The sequence below is a fragment of the Aulostomus chinensis genome, chromosome 11 (genome assembly GCF_037954235.1).
Source record: "Aulostomus chinensis isolate RoL2024-O1b breed Wild chromosome 11, RoL_Achi_v1.0, whole genome shotgun sequence".
Taxonomy (NCBI): domain Eukaryota; kingdom Metazoa; phylum Chordata; class Actinopteri; order Syngnathiformes; family Aulostomidae; genus Aulostomus; species Aulostomus chinensis.
The window spans coordinates 8,380,001-8,395,630 of NC_141330.1; the positions used below are offsets into that span (position 1 = coordinate 8,380,001).

General features: G+C 41.6%; 1 protein-coding gene across 8 annotated transcripts in view; it reads right to left on the reverse strand.

Moving 5' to 3' along the window:
- Nucleotides 1-758: 758 nt before the first annotated feature.
- Nucleotides 759-15,630, reverse strand: part of erfl1 (Ets2 repressor factor like 1) — a 94,134-nt gene continuing 79,262 nt past the window's right edge. For 7 of the 8 annotated variants that reach the window (XM_086218110.1, XM_086218112.1, XM_086218115.1 and 4 more), the window contains 5 exons: nt 9,912-9,985; nt 9,189-9,423; nt 6,474-6,660; nt 4,820-4,949; nt 759-3,266 (listed from right to left, as the gene is read on the reverse strand). In XM_086218110.1, coding sequence (XP_086074236.1) covers nt 2,461-3,266; nt 4,820-4,949; nt 6,474-6,660; nt 9,189-9,423; nt 9,912-9,985 — 1,432 coding nt within the window. In that variant the 3' untranslated portion in view covers nt 759-2,460. The remainder of the gene's footprint in view (nt 3,267-4,819; nt 4,950-6,473; nt 6,661-9,188; nt 9,424-9,911; nt 9,986-15,630) is intronic. The other variant, XM_086218111.1, reaches the window with a different exon arrangement.

A 15,630-nucleotide genomic window follows, 5' to 3' on the forward strand; every position in this document is an offset into this window, starting at 1 on the left:
CCGGGAACCCTTTTTTAGTCTTGTTGTTACACATTTTGATTTGGCTGCTTTAGGCTACTAAAATATTAATGGGTAGTTTAGAATGTGAGGTCACTTTCTTTTCCACAAGAATGTACAAACCTGCACGCTGTGCTCTCCACTACAAGTAAACGAATGTTGAATGTGCCCGATCACGTTATCAACACAAGCTAAAACAGCTTATCAATAAAACACCACATTTGGAAAAAAGTTGTACAAACATCATTAGAATTGGAAAGTATGTACTATTTTTTTTCTAGCATTCATCCTCTGCCTGATAATTTAATTAATGATTTCATTCATCTTATTATTTAAGGAGTAAATTCATGTCAATTTCTCTAAATAACATCACATCTGATTTAAATTCCGCTGTAATTAAGCTGCAGGAATACAAAATAATGCTGTCTTCCGAATGCAGTGAAAGCCTGTTCACAACTATACTACCACTATACTACCAGTACTTCTATCGTAAAATATTCTGAGACTCAACCAGGACTGATAACCAAATTTGTCAGATATCAGCAGTCACAAACCTATCAACTGCATGAATATAATGTAAGCCAGAATAAAGAATATACACTCCTATCAAATAAAAGCTATCAACAACTAACTAACATGTTTCAAGGCTGTAATATAACAGTCCATGCAACCAGAACTCAGAAATCCCATCCCACTCCTGGTCACTCAAATGCCGCATCCATACAACAAACTCACAGCCAACAAGCGTCCACTATCCAGAATAATGTTTATTGCTTTTTGAAGATATTAATCTTTTTTCTTCTTTTTTGCACTTTCCATTTGACCTCTTTACAGTAAAACAAAGGGCGATGACAGAAACCACTGCATTGTCATTGTTGGATGTGGACACACATACACACACACACACACACAAAGGAAACAGTATTTACAGCTGGTCGTGTTCTCCACACGGAGGTGACTGGAGGCCTTCCCTGTAGGAACAAACAGAGCTTTACATGAACTTTACAGTAGAATCGTATACCGCCATTATTTGAAGAACTGTCGGCTATAGAGGCCGCGAAGCAGCACAGTGTGGTTAATGTTCTCCTTGTGCTGAGAAACTGGACAGGATGTTGGTCATTAGTTCTGGGTGGAGCAAGAATCTTTTTTTTTTCCTCCCCCCCCCCCACAGTTTAATGTCCTGAAGCAAACCCATTTGCCCTTCTGCTGGCACGGACAACAAGCATTGATTGAAAAATAATCAAAACAGATTTTGGGGGTGGGGGTGCGGGGGTGGGGTTTAACAGAAAACGCAAAGACCAATATTTTTCCACATTTGACTAATTACAGTACAGTTACACTGGGTGAATGCTAACTATAAAAATAAATCCACCGGCATATTTTGTACCCAAAGGGTTCATATGTTGGACATCTGGCAAAAATGACCAAAGGGCACAATTAACTGGGGTTGAGAAAATCAGAGACAATTCCCACTGTGAACTCTGTCCTCATCATAGAAAAACATCTTCAGAGTGCAGCTCTTCTGCCATTAATAATTTAAACTTTGATACACCTAAGCTTATAATTTTCCAACATGTTTAAATACTGAATTAAATCACAACAATACAGCTAAATTTTATCATAGCGAATAATAATTAAATGTAATGTACACCATAATAAAATATATACACTGAAATATTCATACAAATTTTAAATTGCTCCCTCTGCTCTCTTTTTCTTTCCTTTACAAAAAATCTGCAGGAAATACTTGAACCACAGGACAAAATAAATATTCACAGTTATCACAGTTACCACGATTAGAATTATGGATTTCAACATTTAAATTAATCGGTCAGAAAAAATAAAATCTGAAAGTAAGAAAGAGCAAAAATAAACATAAGAGCAACAATTTCGACCACAGGATTACAGGGATGATTTAATAAATAAACTTTGACTGTGGGGACCACTAGGTGGCAGTATTGGACTACGTCTCACAATGATTTCATATGAAGTCTACATCCCAAGAATTACAGGACAAATCTGTAAAATTGCATCAATCTGAACATTATTTGTTGTTCTGTTAGTGTAGGGATGTTGTTTGTTAATGTTCATCAAGGCAGTTGATGCTTGCTTTGTTGTAATTTACCAGCTCGCTGCCTTCTATCATAGCTTGGCTGCGGATGGCAAACTGTAAAGTACTGCTGGCAACGCGTGAAACAAAACCATGGAGTGAAGATTTGGTGTCAAAAAAGAAAGGACAACATGCAGATACAGCCAGTGTGTTTGCTCCATATACTCTAAGATGGAGCCGTCAGTCATGGATTGCACTGTGGGCAAGTGTAACACTCACATTGCAAACAGAAACAGTAATGTTCAAAGTAAAACAAAAAACAAAAATGCCTCTCCTGGGAAAAGAGAGAAATGAAAGGAGAGAAAAAGAGACTTATCAGAGCACAGACTGGCAAAATGGTGGACGAGGATGTATTAGCTGTGAATCATTTTAAGAGTCTCTGCCTCCCTGTGTCTTTCATGCAGAGCCATGGACGGGGACAGTGACAGCGGCAGGGACGGGGGTGGAGGGGTGATGGGCATCAGGCTCTTCAGAGGGTGGGGAGACATTGGTGGTGGGAGGGAGGAGATGGGTGGCAGCACACTGCCTTTCTTCCCATCCAACATTATCTGTGAGCGATTGGCTGGACTGGATTCCTTGGTGATGCTGAACTCGTGCTCATGCTCGTTCTCCGAACTGCAGTCGCTCAGATCCGTGATCTCCAAGTCTGAGTCTGACTCCGGGTCCTGCTTCACCCCTCCTCTCCTTTCCGTGGGGCTCTGTTGGCCAGTCCCAGCTCCGAGGCCCACTGCTCCCAGACCCAAACTCAGCCCCGTGCCTTGAGGACTGGCCTCCACCCTTTCTCTTTCCCCCAATGATGTGCCAATGTCCGTGCGACCCATTGACAGACTCCCAGGATAGGGTGGCAGGCAGACTCGACCTGGCTGACCACCCGCTGTGCCGTTTGTCCCCCCAGTTTGTCCTGCTGCTCCCCTCTCACCCCCTGCTGCCTCCCCTGGGGGAAGTAGAGAGGAGAATGGGTGAGGCAGCTGGGAAAGGCTGCTCTGCAAGGGGCTGGGGTAAAACTGGGAGGGGTAGAGGGAGCCAGGGGGCAGTTTGGGGCAGTTATTGAGAGAGAAGGCCCCTGGGAGGTAGGGGTTGAAGCCCCAGGGGTAGTCAAAGGGTGGGTTGCGAGGATATGGGCCCAGAAGAGACGGGGGTTTGGAGTAGCACGGAGCACCTACGACAGAAAATCCAGAGATGGAGGTTAAGTACTCACAAGGGCTAAAGGTTCCCCGACATACAACATCCAAGAATGTTCACTAATTATGCTCAGTGGTATTAGCAATTCTAATCAGAAGCCACAAGGGCCAAGTCTGGCACGGCTGCTTTCAACACAAACCCTGATGGTTCATACATGCCAGTACTGTGAAGTACACCCACTTCAGCCTGCTGCATCCCAGATGTGAACACAACAAGATTCAGAAGACACCAGAATAATAAATAAGCAGCTTGTACTTATATTCAGCAGCGTGTTCTTTGTGTAGGTTTAAAACTCTTTCTCGTTGCTGTGTTGACCTTCCTACAACTCTTGCTGAGATTATCAAGTATCCTTCGTATGCTTCCAGGAAACTTGCAAACTGTCAATCACTTGTCCCCAGGTTTTGACATGTCACTCTTTCATTTTAGATGATGTAAAAACCTCAAAAGAATGGCACCATATTTAAATACATCTTCTTGTAAGCATCATCTGATGACAAAGAAAGAGAGGGGGTACATCTGAGTTGATGCTAGAATTCAATTTTAATGAACAAACAAAAGCATTGCCTCTTCACCTACTATACTTCCTTCCAACTGACAACCAACTCAAAGATTCTCTTTTTCTCCTTACACCCTCCACCTCTCTCAGCCTTCCTCGCTGTTTCTCTGCCGCTGTTATTTACTATGCAGGGCTAATTTGACAGTGCTGAAGTCTCTGTGTGCTGGGCCAGGAGTAGCTGGCAGACACATGAATATTGAATCAGTCAGGCAGGCCTCACTTGCTTATGAAAACACAGTAATGGGCGCCCACAGGCCACAAACTGAAGCCTGCACCCTCAATTAGGGCCTTCCTGCCTGGGAAGGGATTAGGACAGCGGGGACACATGGGAGGGTGATGAGGGTGAGAGGGAGGGAAAAAGACCTGAGGACAAACAGAGAGGAGGATGAGCAGGGAGGGAGGGAGGGAGGGAGGGAAGGGGGGGTGCTCAGAGAGTCTGTTTACACACTACCTCTCTAGAGCTGCAGATACACACTCAAACACATTCTGATGCATGTGCAGATATACAAACAAAGCACACATAGAGTCAATTAAGTGAACAAATATGCATGCAGAGAAGGAAGAGGACGGGAAATCATATTATCAAAAAAAAAATGGATGATTGCACCTGTCTCCAACTTGCTTCCTACCACTGATATGTATAATTTACCAACCAACCTGGCCTCTCGCTCCAGCAGCACAAACTGACCGCAGGCTGCAAAGGAATCTCTCTTTATTTCCTTTAACAATAAATGTTCATGCCTCCCCATATCCTCATTTTTTTCTGTCCCATTGTTTCAGTAGCTTTCTGTGGGTACATATATATATATATATATATATATATATATATATATATAAATATATATACACACACACACACACACACACACATACAGGCACAGTGTTATTTCCCCATGACGACGGCTTTGTTTCTAGTATGCATTGACACAACTAGCTTTTGACTAACTTTTCTCCTCTGCTCCCTGTCAGCTCACCTGAACTGAGGAAAGGAAATGCGTCCAGTCTGAGCTTGTCTCCCTCCGGCCCCGGTGCTGTGGCGCTCCGATCAAACAGGGAAGTTCCTCTGCCGGAGTCTGGCAAACGAGGAAACAGGGACTGTATGGCCTGAGTGACAGAGAGCAAGAGGGGAAAAAAATACAATGGAACAAGATCAAAATTTGTTTGTGCACTTTCCAAACAGAGTACATGCATTCCCACAATACTGTTGACAGAAGCGCCCTGCAGAGTGTGATGCAAACACTGACACAGTCGTAGCAAGGACAGGATACAAAGAGGCGCCGTGGGACTTTGGCTGGGTGTGGGGGTAAAAAGAGAGGCAGGAGGACACAGAGGCTCAGAGGCAGGAAGAGTACAGAGTCAAATGGAGGCGATTAGGGTTGTGGCTACAAAGGATAAATGATGAGAAAGAGCGAGATTGCTCGCTCGTTTCTGGATGAAGGAAGGAGTGTGAAGGGACACAGGACGGATAGGAGAGAGATCTGATAGAATGACATCCATTCAGGATGTAGGGTGGCTGAGTGTATGTGTGTGTGTGCGTGCATGCGCACATCTTTTTTTCTGTGTGAAAAAGTACTTTAAAATGTGCAAAGGAGAAGGAGAAGAGGTAAAAATAAATGGAACAGCTGAATCTCAGGAATCAAGGGGACAAAGGGGGGATTTTTTTTTTTCCTCGCAGGACTTTGGATCAATAGTATCTGTCACCCCCGCAGCCCCCTAAGTTTGAAAGGCAAGACTGTACTCCCAAGCTGCAAGATCTGTGTTGCTTAACAAACCGCATTAATGACCCACCATTGATCTGATCTGACGCGACCCTTTGCTTTCTATTTCTTTCATTTTCAATCGATGACAGATGGATACGCCATCGAGGACGGGGATGAGAGAAGGAGGGGATAATGTCTTCTTTTGTTTTAAGGACAAGTTAAAACCATCTCCTGCCAATGTCTCCTTCAGAGCAGGTACCTCCTTATCCCGGATTAAGGATGGCACAGACAAATGATGTTACTGTACTTCTAACTTGCTTTCACTTTCTTGGACATTAGAGTAAAATTATCTGGCACTTAAATTCAAACAAAAAAGTAGTTGTGTTCATACACCAGAGTTGAATTTGAAATATTCAAATTGATTTGTCCTCAATTTTATCTCTTTCTGCCGCCATATTTTGAACTTAATTATGATTTTCTTTTGGAGTCCTGATACAATCGACGCTCTCCCAGGGTAAGTAAACTGTCACAATCACCCTTAGAAACAGTGAATAAAAGATGAATCTGATAAATACCACCCATCTACTTGTAAAAAGCAAAAGCACAGCAGGCACCTGAGAAATACCAAAGCAAAATCACAGGAGTGAAATGAATGCTGTAAATGGAATTATTAATAAAAAAAAAACAAGAAAGGAGTAAAGCAGTTAGTATTTTTCCCCTTTAACAGATTTGTATTTGATTCTGTATTTAAATATCAGTTTTCTTACATATGATAATAATATGCTGTGCAGGTAAATTATTATTTCAGTGTGGCTATGGTTTTGATCCACGTGCCAATCAAAGTGACTCCATGATTTCATTATTATCTTGAACAGACTAGATCATAGCCCTCGATGGATCCCACCCTCTCCCGATCCCTCCATCCTACCCTGCGTACCTCTGGGCTGCAGTCGGGTGCGGTGGAACCCCCATTGAAGTGGTTCTGGGCCAGAAAGAAGGGGGAGTTAGCCATGTCCAGGATGGGGTAGTTCACCAGCACCACCTTACTGAAGTTAAACTTGTAGGTGAAACGCTTCCCTTTGGTTTTGTGCAAAATACGCTTGTTGTAGTAATACCTGTAATGGAGGAGATCGAAGGAGGGATGGAGTGAGGGGAGTTGAAGGAAAAAGGAAGAGGAAAAGGAAAAAAGAGGAGGGGAGGCTTAATATAATACTCACATCAAGGTTTTGTGTTTTATAACAGAAGAGTAAACAACTCAAGTGCTGCAGGGTGAGAGCTATGCTGATTTCCCACTGTTTTTATTCATCTCCTCTCCTCAAATCAATTCATGTCTGACTGGCTTGATTCGATACAATATGGCTCTTAAGAAGGAAATTTTATTCAGCTGTTAACAGACAAAAAGTCAAAAAGAAAAATCCCTTTGAGCCTCAGATGCCTAAAAAACACACACACACACACACACACATATATACATATATATAGATATATACATATATATACACATATATACACACATATACATATACATATATGTATATGTGTGTGTGTATATATATATATATACACATATATACATATACATATATGTATATGTGTGTGTGTATATATATATATATACACATATATATATATATACACATATATATATATATACACATATATATATATACACATATATATATATACACATATATATATATACACATATATATATATACACATATATATATATATACACATATATATATATATACATATATATATATATACATATATATATATATATATATATATATATATATACATACATACATACATACATACATACATACATACATACACAAACAGAAAACATATCAAAGAAAACAGTAATTCTTTTTATCATGCTGGTAACTATTTCTCAGTTTATTCATAATACTGCTACTGGATTATGGTATCATATTATATGGACAATGGCATAAAAATACAATTCAATACATTAAACTTTATTTGTCCCTGAGGGGCAATTGTAGAGGCATGTAGAGTAGTAAAATACCAATCATCGGTTTGACAGGAGACACACACATAAATGTACATTCAATAAAGAGCTTAAGGAGAAAGGTCCCACATCTACGTTGAAAATCAGATGAAGATCATTAAAATCCAAAAAAATGGACGGAGAGAGGTGCATTGAATATGTCAGGGATGATTAGGAATTAGGGACCTGTGGGGACATTTCGGTTCTGGGAAATATCTTTCCATAAAGAATGATAAACTTGGAATGGTTTCTTTTCCTCTTCAAAAAAACCCAAAACTTTTTAATACAAGTAAAATGACGTTTACATTGTTTCTAATTCATTAAAATTATTTGCTTGGCTGATAAGAAGGCCATTGTTATGTTACTATGTACAAATTTTGGAACTTTAATAGCCAATTTCACACCTAATCTACAGGCTAATCGTTTCTAAGTGCATGGGTAAACAAACAGTTTATTCAAACAACGTTAAAATGATTTCAGAACGAGAGGCATGACGAAAGAATTTCCTTGAACCTGGTGTTTTGTTTGAAGCATCAGAGGCGGTTTGTGCTTCAAAACCTGAAACGCTGTGATGTGTAAATGCACATGACATCATGAAGCTGACACCGCTTCCAACAGCAAAGCACGTTTACAAAGAGGCGGGACAAACTGAGAAGTCTCCATGGCAACGACCTCAGGTGTCTCCCGCTGGGCATGTCGAGCAGTCGTCATGTCAGTTTCCTGTGCCACCCACTGAGGTGTCACAATGTACAGTCTGCCAGGATGCCAGGTTGATCAGCAGTAAAGGCTAAACATGGAGCCATCTGGCCCAGGTAAATCAGCAGTGGGGGGGGGGAGATACTGCAAATTGAAAAAAAAAAACTGCAGATATACTACAGTGGGGTAGAAGGTTTTCTTTCTCTCCTTGTCCCAAGTGCACCCAATCATACAACCTCAGCAGTAAACACTGGAAAGCAGCAGCTGATTATGCGGACGCACCATACCAACAAAAACACGCCGACACGTACGTACCAGCATGTATCCATGCCACAATGATGTGGACGTGTTTTGCTTTGCGTGGCAATTGTGCCGTGGCCCTTAATTGAGCAATTAAGAGAGGCTAATTAAGAAGGCTAATTGTGGCCCCAGCCAATTCATAACAATTAGACTCTGACGACAGCCCCCATTAACAAGAGGCCAAAGGAAAGCAGAAGGAGGGAGCGGGGGGGGGATGTAAGTCAGAGTAGGACTATTTGCATAAGAAAACTATGTGATGTTGGGGGTGTAAACTGCTGAATGTACAGTGCGTATACAATATTGTTTAAATCACCTTCAGCAAGTTCAGGGCTGAGCAGTTTCCTTGTTTGAAGAAGTGCGAGCAACTTCACACTGAGCTTAATTTTGAATCTCTATTGAGTTTTTATTTGGCGGCTCAATGGTGAACTTTCCATTAGGATGTCCACAGATAAGGAGCTATTGAGGGTATTGACGTTCCCCAGGAAAAGTCCCATCTTTATCTTTCCATTTTTACCAACATGGAAAAGAGGTAAAATTGAGGATTGGGTCAACATAAGCAGAGGTCTGATTTATCTGATACCGACTTGACATTCAGAAGTTAAACACATCAGGAGCAGAACGCTGTCATACCTCAAAGCCCTACTCAGCTTGTCGTAGTTCATGTGAGGTTTGCATTTTCTTATCCCCCACAGCCGGGCTACCTCGTCTGGGTCCTTGATAACAAACTCTCCGTAGTCGCCCTGCCAGGCGATCACCCCCTGATACTCCTCCTTCTGCAGCAGCTCCAGGATGAAGTGCCACAGCTGGATCTGCCTGGAACCAGGACTTGACTCAGGCTTGTAGGCCCAGTCTGGGAATGCGAACCCTGCACAGGAAAAGCGTGAGAGCGGGGTTAGGGCCTGTCGTTTGTCCCACCGCTTGCTGCAGGGAGATGCTGTCCAGATGACTGATGAGTGATGAAGCGAGGGATGATGTGTTTAATATCACAGCACGTGCCTTGAGCAATGTTAGTCTGCGCTAATGCCCTCTAGCCTCAACAGATTGGTCAGTGGGATGCTGACAGCTCTCAGAGAGATCTGATTGATGCTGCTCCACACGGAATTCTAAAACCCCACTGTGTGCACATCACATGAGTCAAGATGTACTCATCCTTTCGTGGATAAAAACATGATACATTTAATTAATTCATTAATGTGCATGTGAACATTTTGGCGACGTGCGTGTGATCTTCCTTTAATTCCATCATCAAACGAACACGTGCGACACAAGTCGACATTTATGCGTTCAGTTAAATCTGTGGAAATAAATGACGCCTCCTGTTTTGTGTGAGCTGAGAAAGACGAGACGACTGACCTGGTGTCCAGAGGGCGGGCACCGGGGGGAGCAGCAAATCACTGACGCAGTTACAGTCCATGCCTCCACAACACCTAGAGAAACCAAAGAGGTTTGACAGAGTCAGTAAAATATGATTGCTTGACTTACATGCGCTAAAAAATACACTTTTAATTGAAACAGATATGCTAAAGCTTCATTTGAGTGAGTTGAAGAGGAGGAGTGTGAACTTTGAGAATGTTTCTGGAGTCCCAATCAAAAATGGAGGTATTGCATGAGGGTCGAAGGACGAGGGATGGTTTCAGATACCGTAAATCAATGTGAAATATGGCAAGGTTATGTTTCATATGTCTTTGGTGGAGATCAGGTGTTTGATGGATGTTATCATGTGTGGCCACTTGAGGCTGTGTCTGATGCAACATGGTGGACATCCCCGAAGTACATTTATGAGGAGGTGGAGTTCAAGTGAAGACCAGGTTAAGGTTTTCTGAGGGACATTAATGTATAATGAAGAATTATAAAGTATGCTTAAGACAAGGTAGCATATAAAAATACAGCATTAAACTCAAAAGTAACATAACATTATCATTTGATAAATGTGCTGAAGTTTTTATAGGGCACATATTACATATTTCTATTTGATCCACACACAGATTCTTGAATCAATCAATCACACAGTGATTGATTGATTCAAGAATCTGATTGTTGCATTCGAGGAGTATCGAAATCTGCTTGATATTGTTGGTTGGAAACAAAATATAAAATAAAAGCTGAAAGGAACTCAAGACTGTTAAGAAGCAAAGTGAAAAATTGCCTCAAAAATACAGCAAAGACAAAAGGAATTGAAACAAAAAGAAAAATGCACCTAAATTAAAATCTAAAAATTGTACAAAGGAAAGTTACTTGTGCAAATCTGCTTGCTTTAATTCTATACAATAGATCTAAAATGATGTGTCAACCAATGTTTGATATCATATAAACTATACAGCAGCGTCTCCCCGCTGGCAATAATCACACACTCAAATCTGTTGTAATTGAGACGTTTTCTCAGCCGTCATTTGTTCCTAAAAACTGAGTGGAGGAACCGTAGCTGTGAGCAAACTGTTGATTTTCATCCACATTTGCTTTATGTGCTCCTTTTATCGAGGCGCCGCTAACGTGAATCTGTGTATGATTAGAAAGGAGCAGCGTTATTAACAGACAGCCAACAATAATGACGTCTCCTCTGTGAAAGCATCCAGACGTGCTGACAGGAAGGTGAGAGGATTTCGAAATTCGTCCTCGCGGTGCGATGACGGGATCTGGTTTGGATATCACAGTTTCATCAGGGTTGTTTTACAAAGCTCCGATGGAAGAGATGCCCTGCTGCTACACTGGTATCTTTAATGCTGGCCCCTCTATCTCTCCCTTCACTCTCTGCCTCTATTTAATTATGCTCTGTGAATTTTGGATTTTCCCTCCAGCATTGAAATGGAACGTGAATTATTAAGGTGTGTTTGTATAAATTATTATTGCTAACTCCAGGCACTTCTCTCTCTCTTGCTCTCTCTCTCTATCCTTCTCCCTCTCTTTGACCGACTCTCTCCATCTATCCCTCGCTCTGAACCTGCTTCTAGCCTTTGGATTGTGGCCTCTCTCCTCTTTCTTGTTTTCAAGCTTGTCTTCAAGAGATGGCATTCATCCTCAATTTCTTTTTTTTCATCATTTCTTTATTTTTCTCTGCCTCCACTCACTTTTCCCATAATAAGTCAAAGTTACCATGAGGGTTCAAATAATAACTTTGCCATTATATCTTCACAAGAGCAACTCATTTTCACATGGGACTTTTTCTTTCATTTCTACAAAACGATACTCTATGTACGGTCTAACCCGTATCTCTGAATGAAGGCATCTGCAGCCGTCTGAAAAAATAAGATATTCTTTGTGTTTGAGGTAGTAATCTATAAGTTTCTTCTTCCCTGTTGGCTACAGGTCATCAGTGCAGCATCATGTCTTTCATTTTCCATATTCTCCTGGTCGGCAGCATGTATACGCTGGTCTCCTCCGAGGATGATATATATGTGGGCTCCCATCAGTCCAGCTACCTCTCATACCACCTACGCACGTCCTCAAATCTATACCCGTCCTCCTATTTCCAATGCCACAGTGCATCTATACAGGTGAATCCTCCTTTCCTCTTTCCCACCTCCTTCCTATTCACACACCTATCCACTGTCTCCTCTCCCTCCCTTCTGCCCCACCCATCTCCTTTTCTCTCCCTCTCTTCTGCTCTGTGTGTTTTGCTTCGGCGCAGTAATTTTCCGTTTGATTTCGGAGGTAATGCATTTTTTACAAATTAAAGAGGAAGCCGGGCTGCCCCCCCACCTCCCTCCTCCTCCTCCTAGCCCACTCCATCCCTCCCTCCTCCTACCCTCCCTTGCCAGTCTCCCGTTCTCGCCCCCCTCGGCCCCCCAGGCCAGAGAGGAGATAAAGGAGCCCCCATCATTTCCTTGTTAGTTTTGATTTGGGCAGCGTAGGGCTTTCAAGTTCCCCCCATCACCCCCAGAAACATTATAACTAGCAGCCCAGGGAATACTGATCCATGTGCACACACACGCAAAACACACACACACACACACACACACACACACACACACACACACACACACACACACACACGAACGCACTGACTATCAGATAGAGACACTCACAGATTGTAATGGGTTGTACACGCACAGTAAACACACAAGCAGATCATGGTACAAATACACAGGTATTCAGGTGGCTGACACACACACACACACACACACACACACATATAAAAACACTCACACACACACACAGCACAGAAAATAAGACATGGAGCCCATAGATATTGACTGAATCAATATGGAGAGAACGCACTTTGTTTACTAAAGGTGCTGGTGTACTGATGGCGTGCAGAGATGCAAAAAAGACAAAAGCAAGAATGTGGACTCCAAACAAAGAACCTTTCTCCCACCCTTAAAGAGCAGCGAGGATGATGGATCACACAGATACCAGTGACAATAAACCAAACAACAGCATTAGTGTACACAGTAACATTTTGACAATAGCACATTCAAAGGAAACCACAGTTGTGCTCCTCCACATGCTGTGGACTGTCTGCCTACAGTAGATTCAGCAAAACACACACACACACACACACACACGCTTGCTGCAAAACCTCTGGTGTGTTGATGAGTCAGAAGCTTGAAGTGTTGAAAGACTACTGCGGTTTTACGGACAGGTTTTTCCTGTTGACTCTTCAAAGATGCAAGCCAACGCATCAATGTGAGGTCAAAGCAGAAAAAAAATCTCTCATTTTTTACTGAATGTTATTTACTGTTCCGTGTTAGAACGTTAATCCTGCTGTCATCGCCCCTGACTGAAGCACAGGTGGAGAGAACCGGAGCTGGTGCTGGGTGCTGCTCTGGCGGCCCTCTGCTCCGTACAGGAAGGAGTTTGTTGAAATCTGTGACATGACTAAGACTTCCTGCATTCTTCACAATTTTATTTAGATGTCTGAATTTTCATTGTGAAATGCGTGCACTATGGAGAATGCTCTAAAACTCACGTTTCATTACATGTATGCAAATTCCTTTGCGCGTAGTGAGAGATGACAAACTTACAATCATGCAAGTCTAATGATGCCCAAAACATGAAGATTTTTAAGTGTCCAAGACTGAGATTTACCGTGGAGTAAAGTGTGTACTACACAGGGAGTTTGGAGTGGGAGTGATATCTGATGCAGCCTCAGAGCAGAAAAACTTGTAAAAAAAAAAAGAAAAGAAAAGACATCTTCTGTTTTGATTGATGTCATTACTACATTTCACGTGTTTTCAATCTTGTTTTATATTTTGGTCTATATTCTTTAGTTTGATTTTGAGAAATTTCCGTGCTTTTCAGTCGAGTATTTTTTTTGTCGACATTTGTCGGATTAAATATTCTATGATGGTAAATAACAAATCTCAAATCAAATACACGGCAAACAAATCTTGCATTGTAGATTTGTCGAAATTCTAGTTGGAAAAAAAAAAAACCTGTCATAACACTTACTGTATCAAGTGGCATTTCAGTTACAGGGCCATACTTTTTAAGACAATATAATATGTTTTTATTAACTGTCAAAATAATCTCAACATGCCTTTTTTTACTTTTGAGTACAATAAATGAGAAGTAAACACTTCCTGAAATAAGATGCTGTATTAAAAACAAGCTCCTTTAACTGAGACTTTGAGGAATTGTGTATCATGTTGTGCAAGATGATTTTGTTTTGGATGAAAAGAAAAGGAAGTTTTTCGGTGTGACACAAATTATAGCACTCTTCATTTTTTTTCTTGTAATAAGTGAAACAACTCAGCTGGTTCATTAAGCACATTTTTCTTTTGAGTGTTTCTTGAAGTAAGATGTTGCCTTAAAAACAAATCCATTTATCTTACTGTTAAGGGATTCTCACGTTAAGTGCAATTCGATTTTTTTTCTTTTTCTTTTTTTTTTTAGAATAAAAATTAAACAAATATACTACATGTAGACACACTATGAGGTCAAAGGTCTTGTGAAGAGTCGCTGAATGAATTCAAACAACAATTTGCTACAACGGTCCTGTCTGCTGATGCTGTCCGTGGAGACTAACTCTCCTCTGAAAGGGTGTGTAAGGGCTCGGTCAGGTCACAGCAGTGGAGCTCACGGACGAGTGTTTGAAAGATAACATCTTCCTCATGAACAGGACTGACTGATCCACACTGACGCAAGTTTATAACAAGGCCCGTCAGCAGAACTGGTGTACTTGTGGAGCCAAGGTTAGTGGGCCACTGAGGAGGGGCTGAAAAGGAAACAGCGTGAGGAATATGCAGCAACTCTGTTTGAAATTCTGCAAAGTGACGGGGGAAGAGGGAGGAAGGGGGGGGCTGCCTGACATTCAGGCAACATTATGTCTCCAGTGCTGTCTAAAGAAGGAAAGAGTGATGGGTCACGATATAAAAAGATAGAAAAATATGAGAGGCATGAAGAGTCTGGCCTCTCCCGCTTTCTTTTTCCAGTAGATGAAAAGGACTCTGTACATCTGTCTCATCTTCCTTTTTTGGTTTGCCCCTGAAAAAGGCCCAACTGAACCCTCGTCTCTCTCTCTCTACTTGCCTCTCTCTCTGTTCCTCTCCCTGGTTAGCTCTGACACACTGGTCCGCCTCGGGGTGGAAGAACAGAGGGACTCTGCTATGGGTTTGTTAGAGGAGACGGAAAGAAGGAGAGAACAGAAATGAGGAGGGGAGAGAGGAGGAAGAGGGGGGTTCAGTCAGGAAGAAGGGAAAGGAACCTGTCCATCCAAATGTTAAAGAGAAAAGTCAACACGGGAATCGCATTTTATCACTACATCGACCTATCATGGTTCCTTTTGTTACATTTCTGCACTTAACTTTTAAAATCAGAAATGCACCATGAATAATGACACTTTTATTTGTGTTTGTATTACAGCACATATTCTAAACATATTTTGACAAGTCAACGCATATTAGAGGTCAAATACTGCTGTATAAGTTCCGACATATTTGATGGGCAAATTAAAAGCACTCTAAGTCCAGAATGAAAACTTTTGGACCCAGAAAACTATGACAAACAAGCTAATTACCTGACTTTATGCTTAAGAAAAACAAAGTAACTCAATTTATAATAAATACACACAATGTGTAATTGACTGTGCGCCCTTGGTTTGGACTGATCTGCTAAAGATCTTGCTGAAACAAGG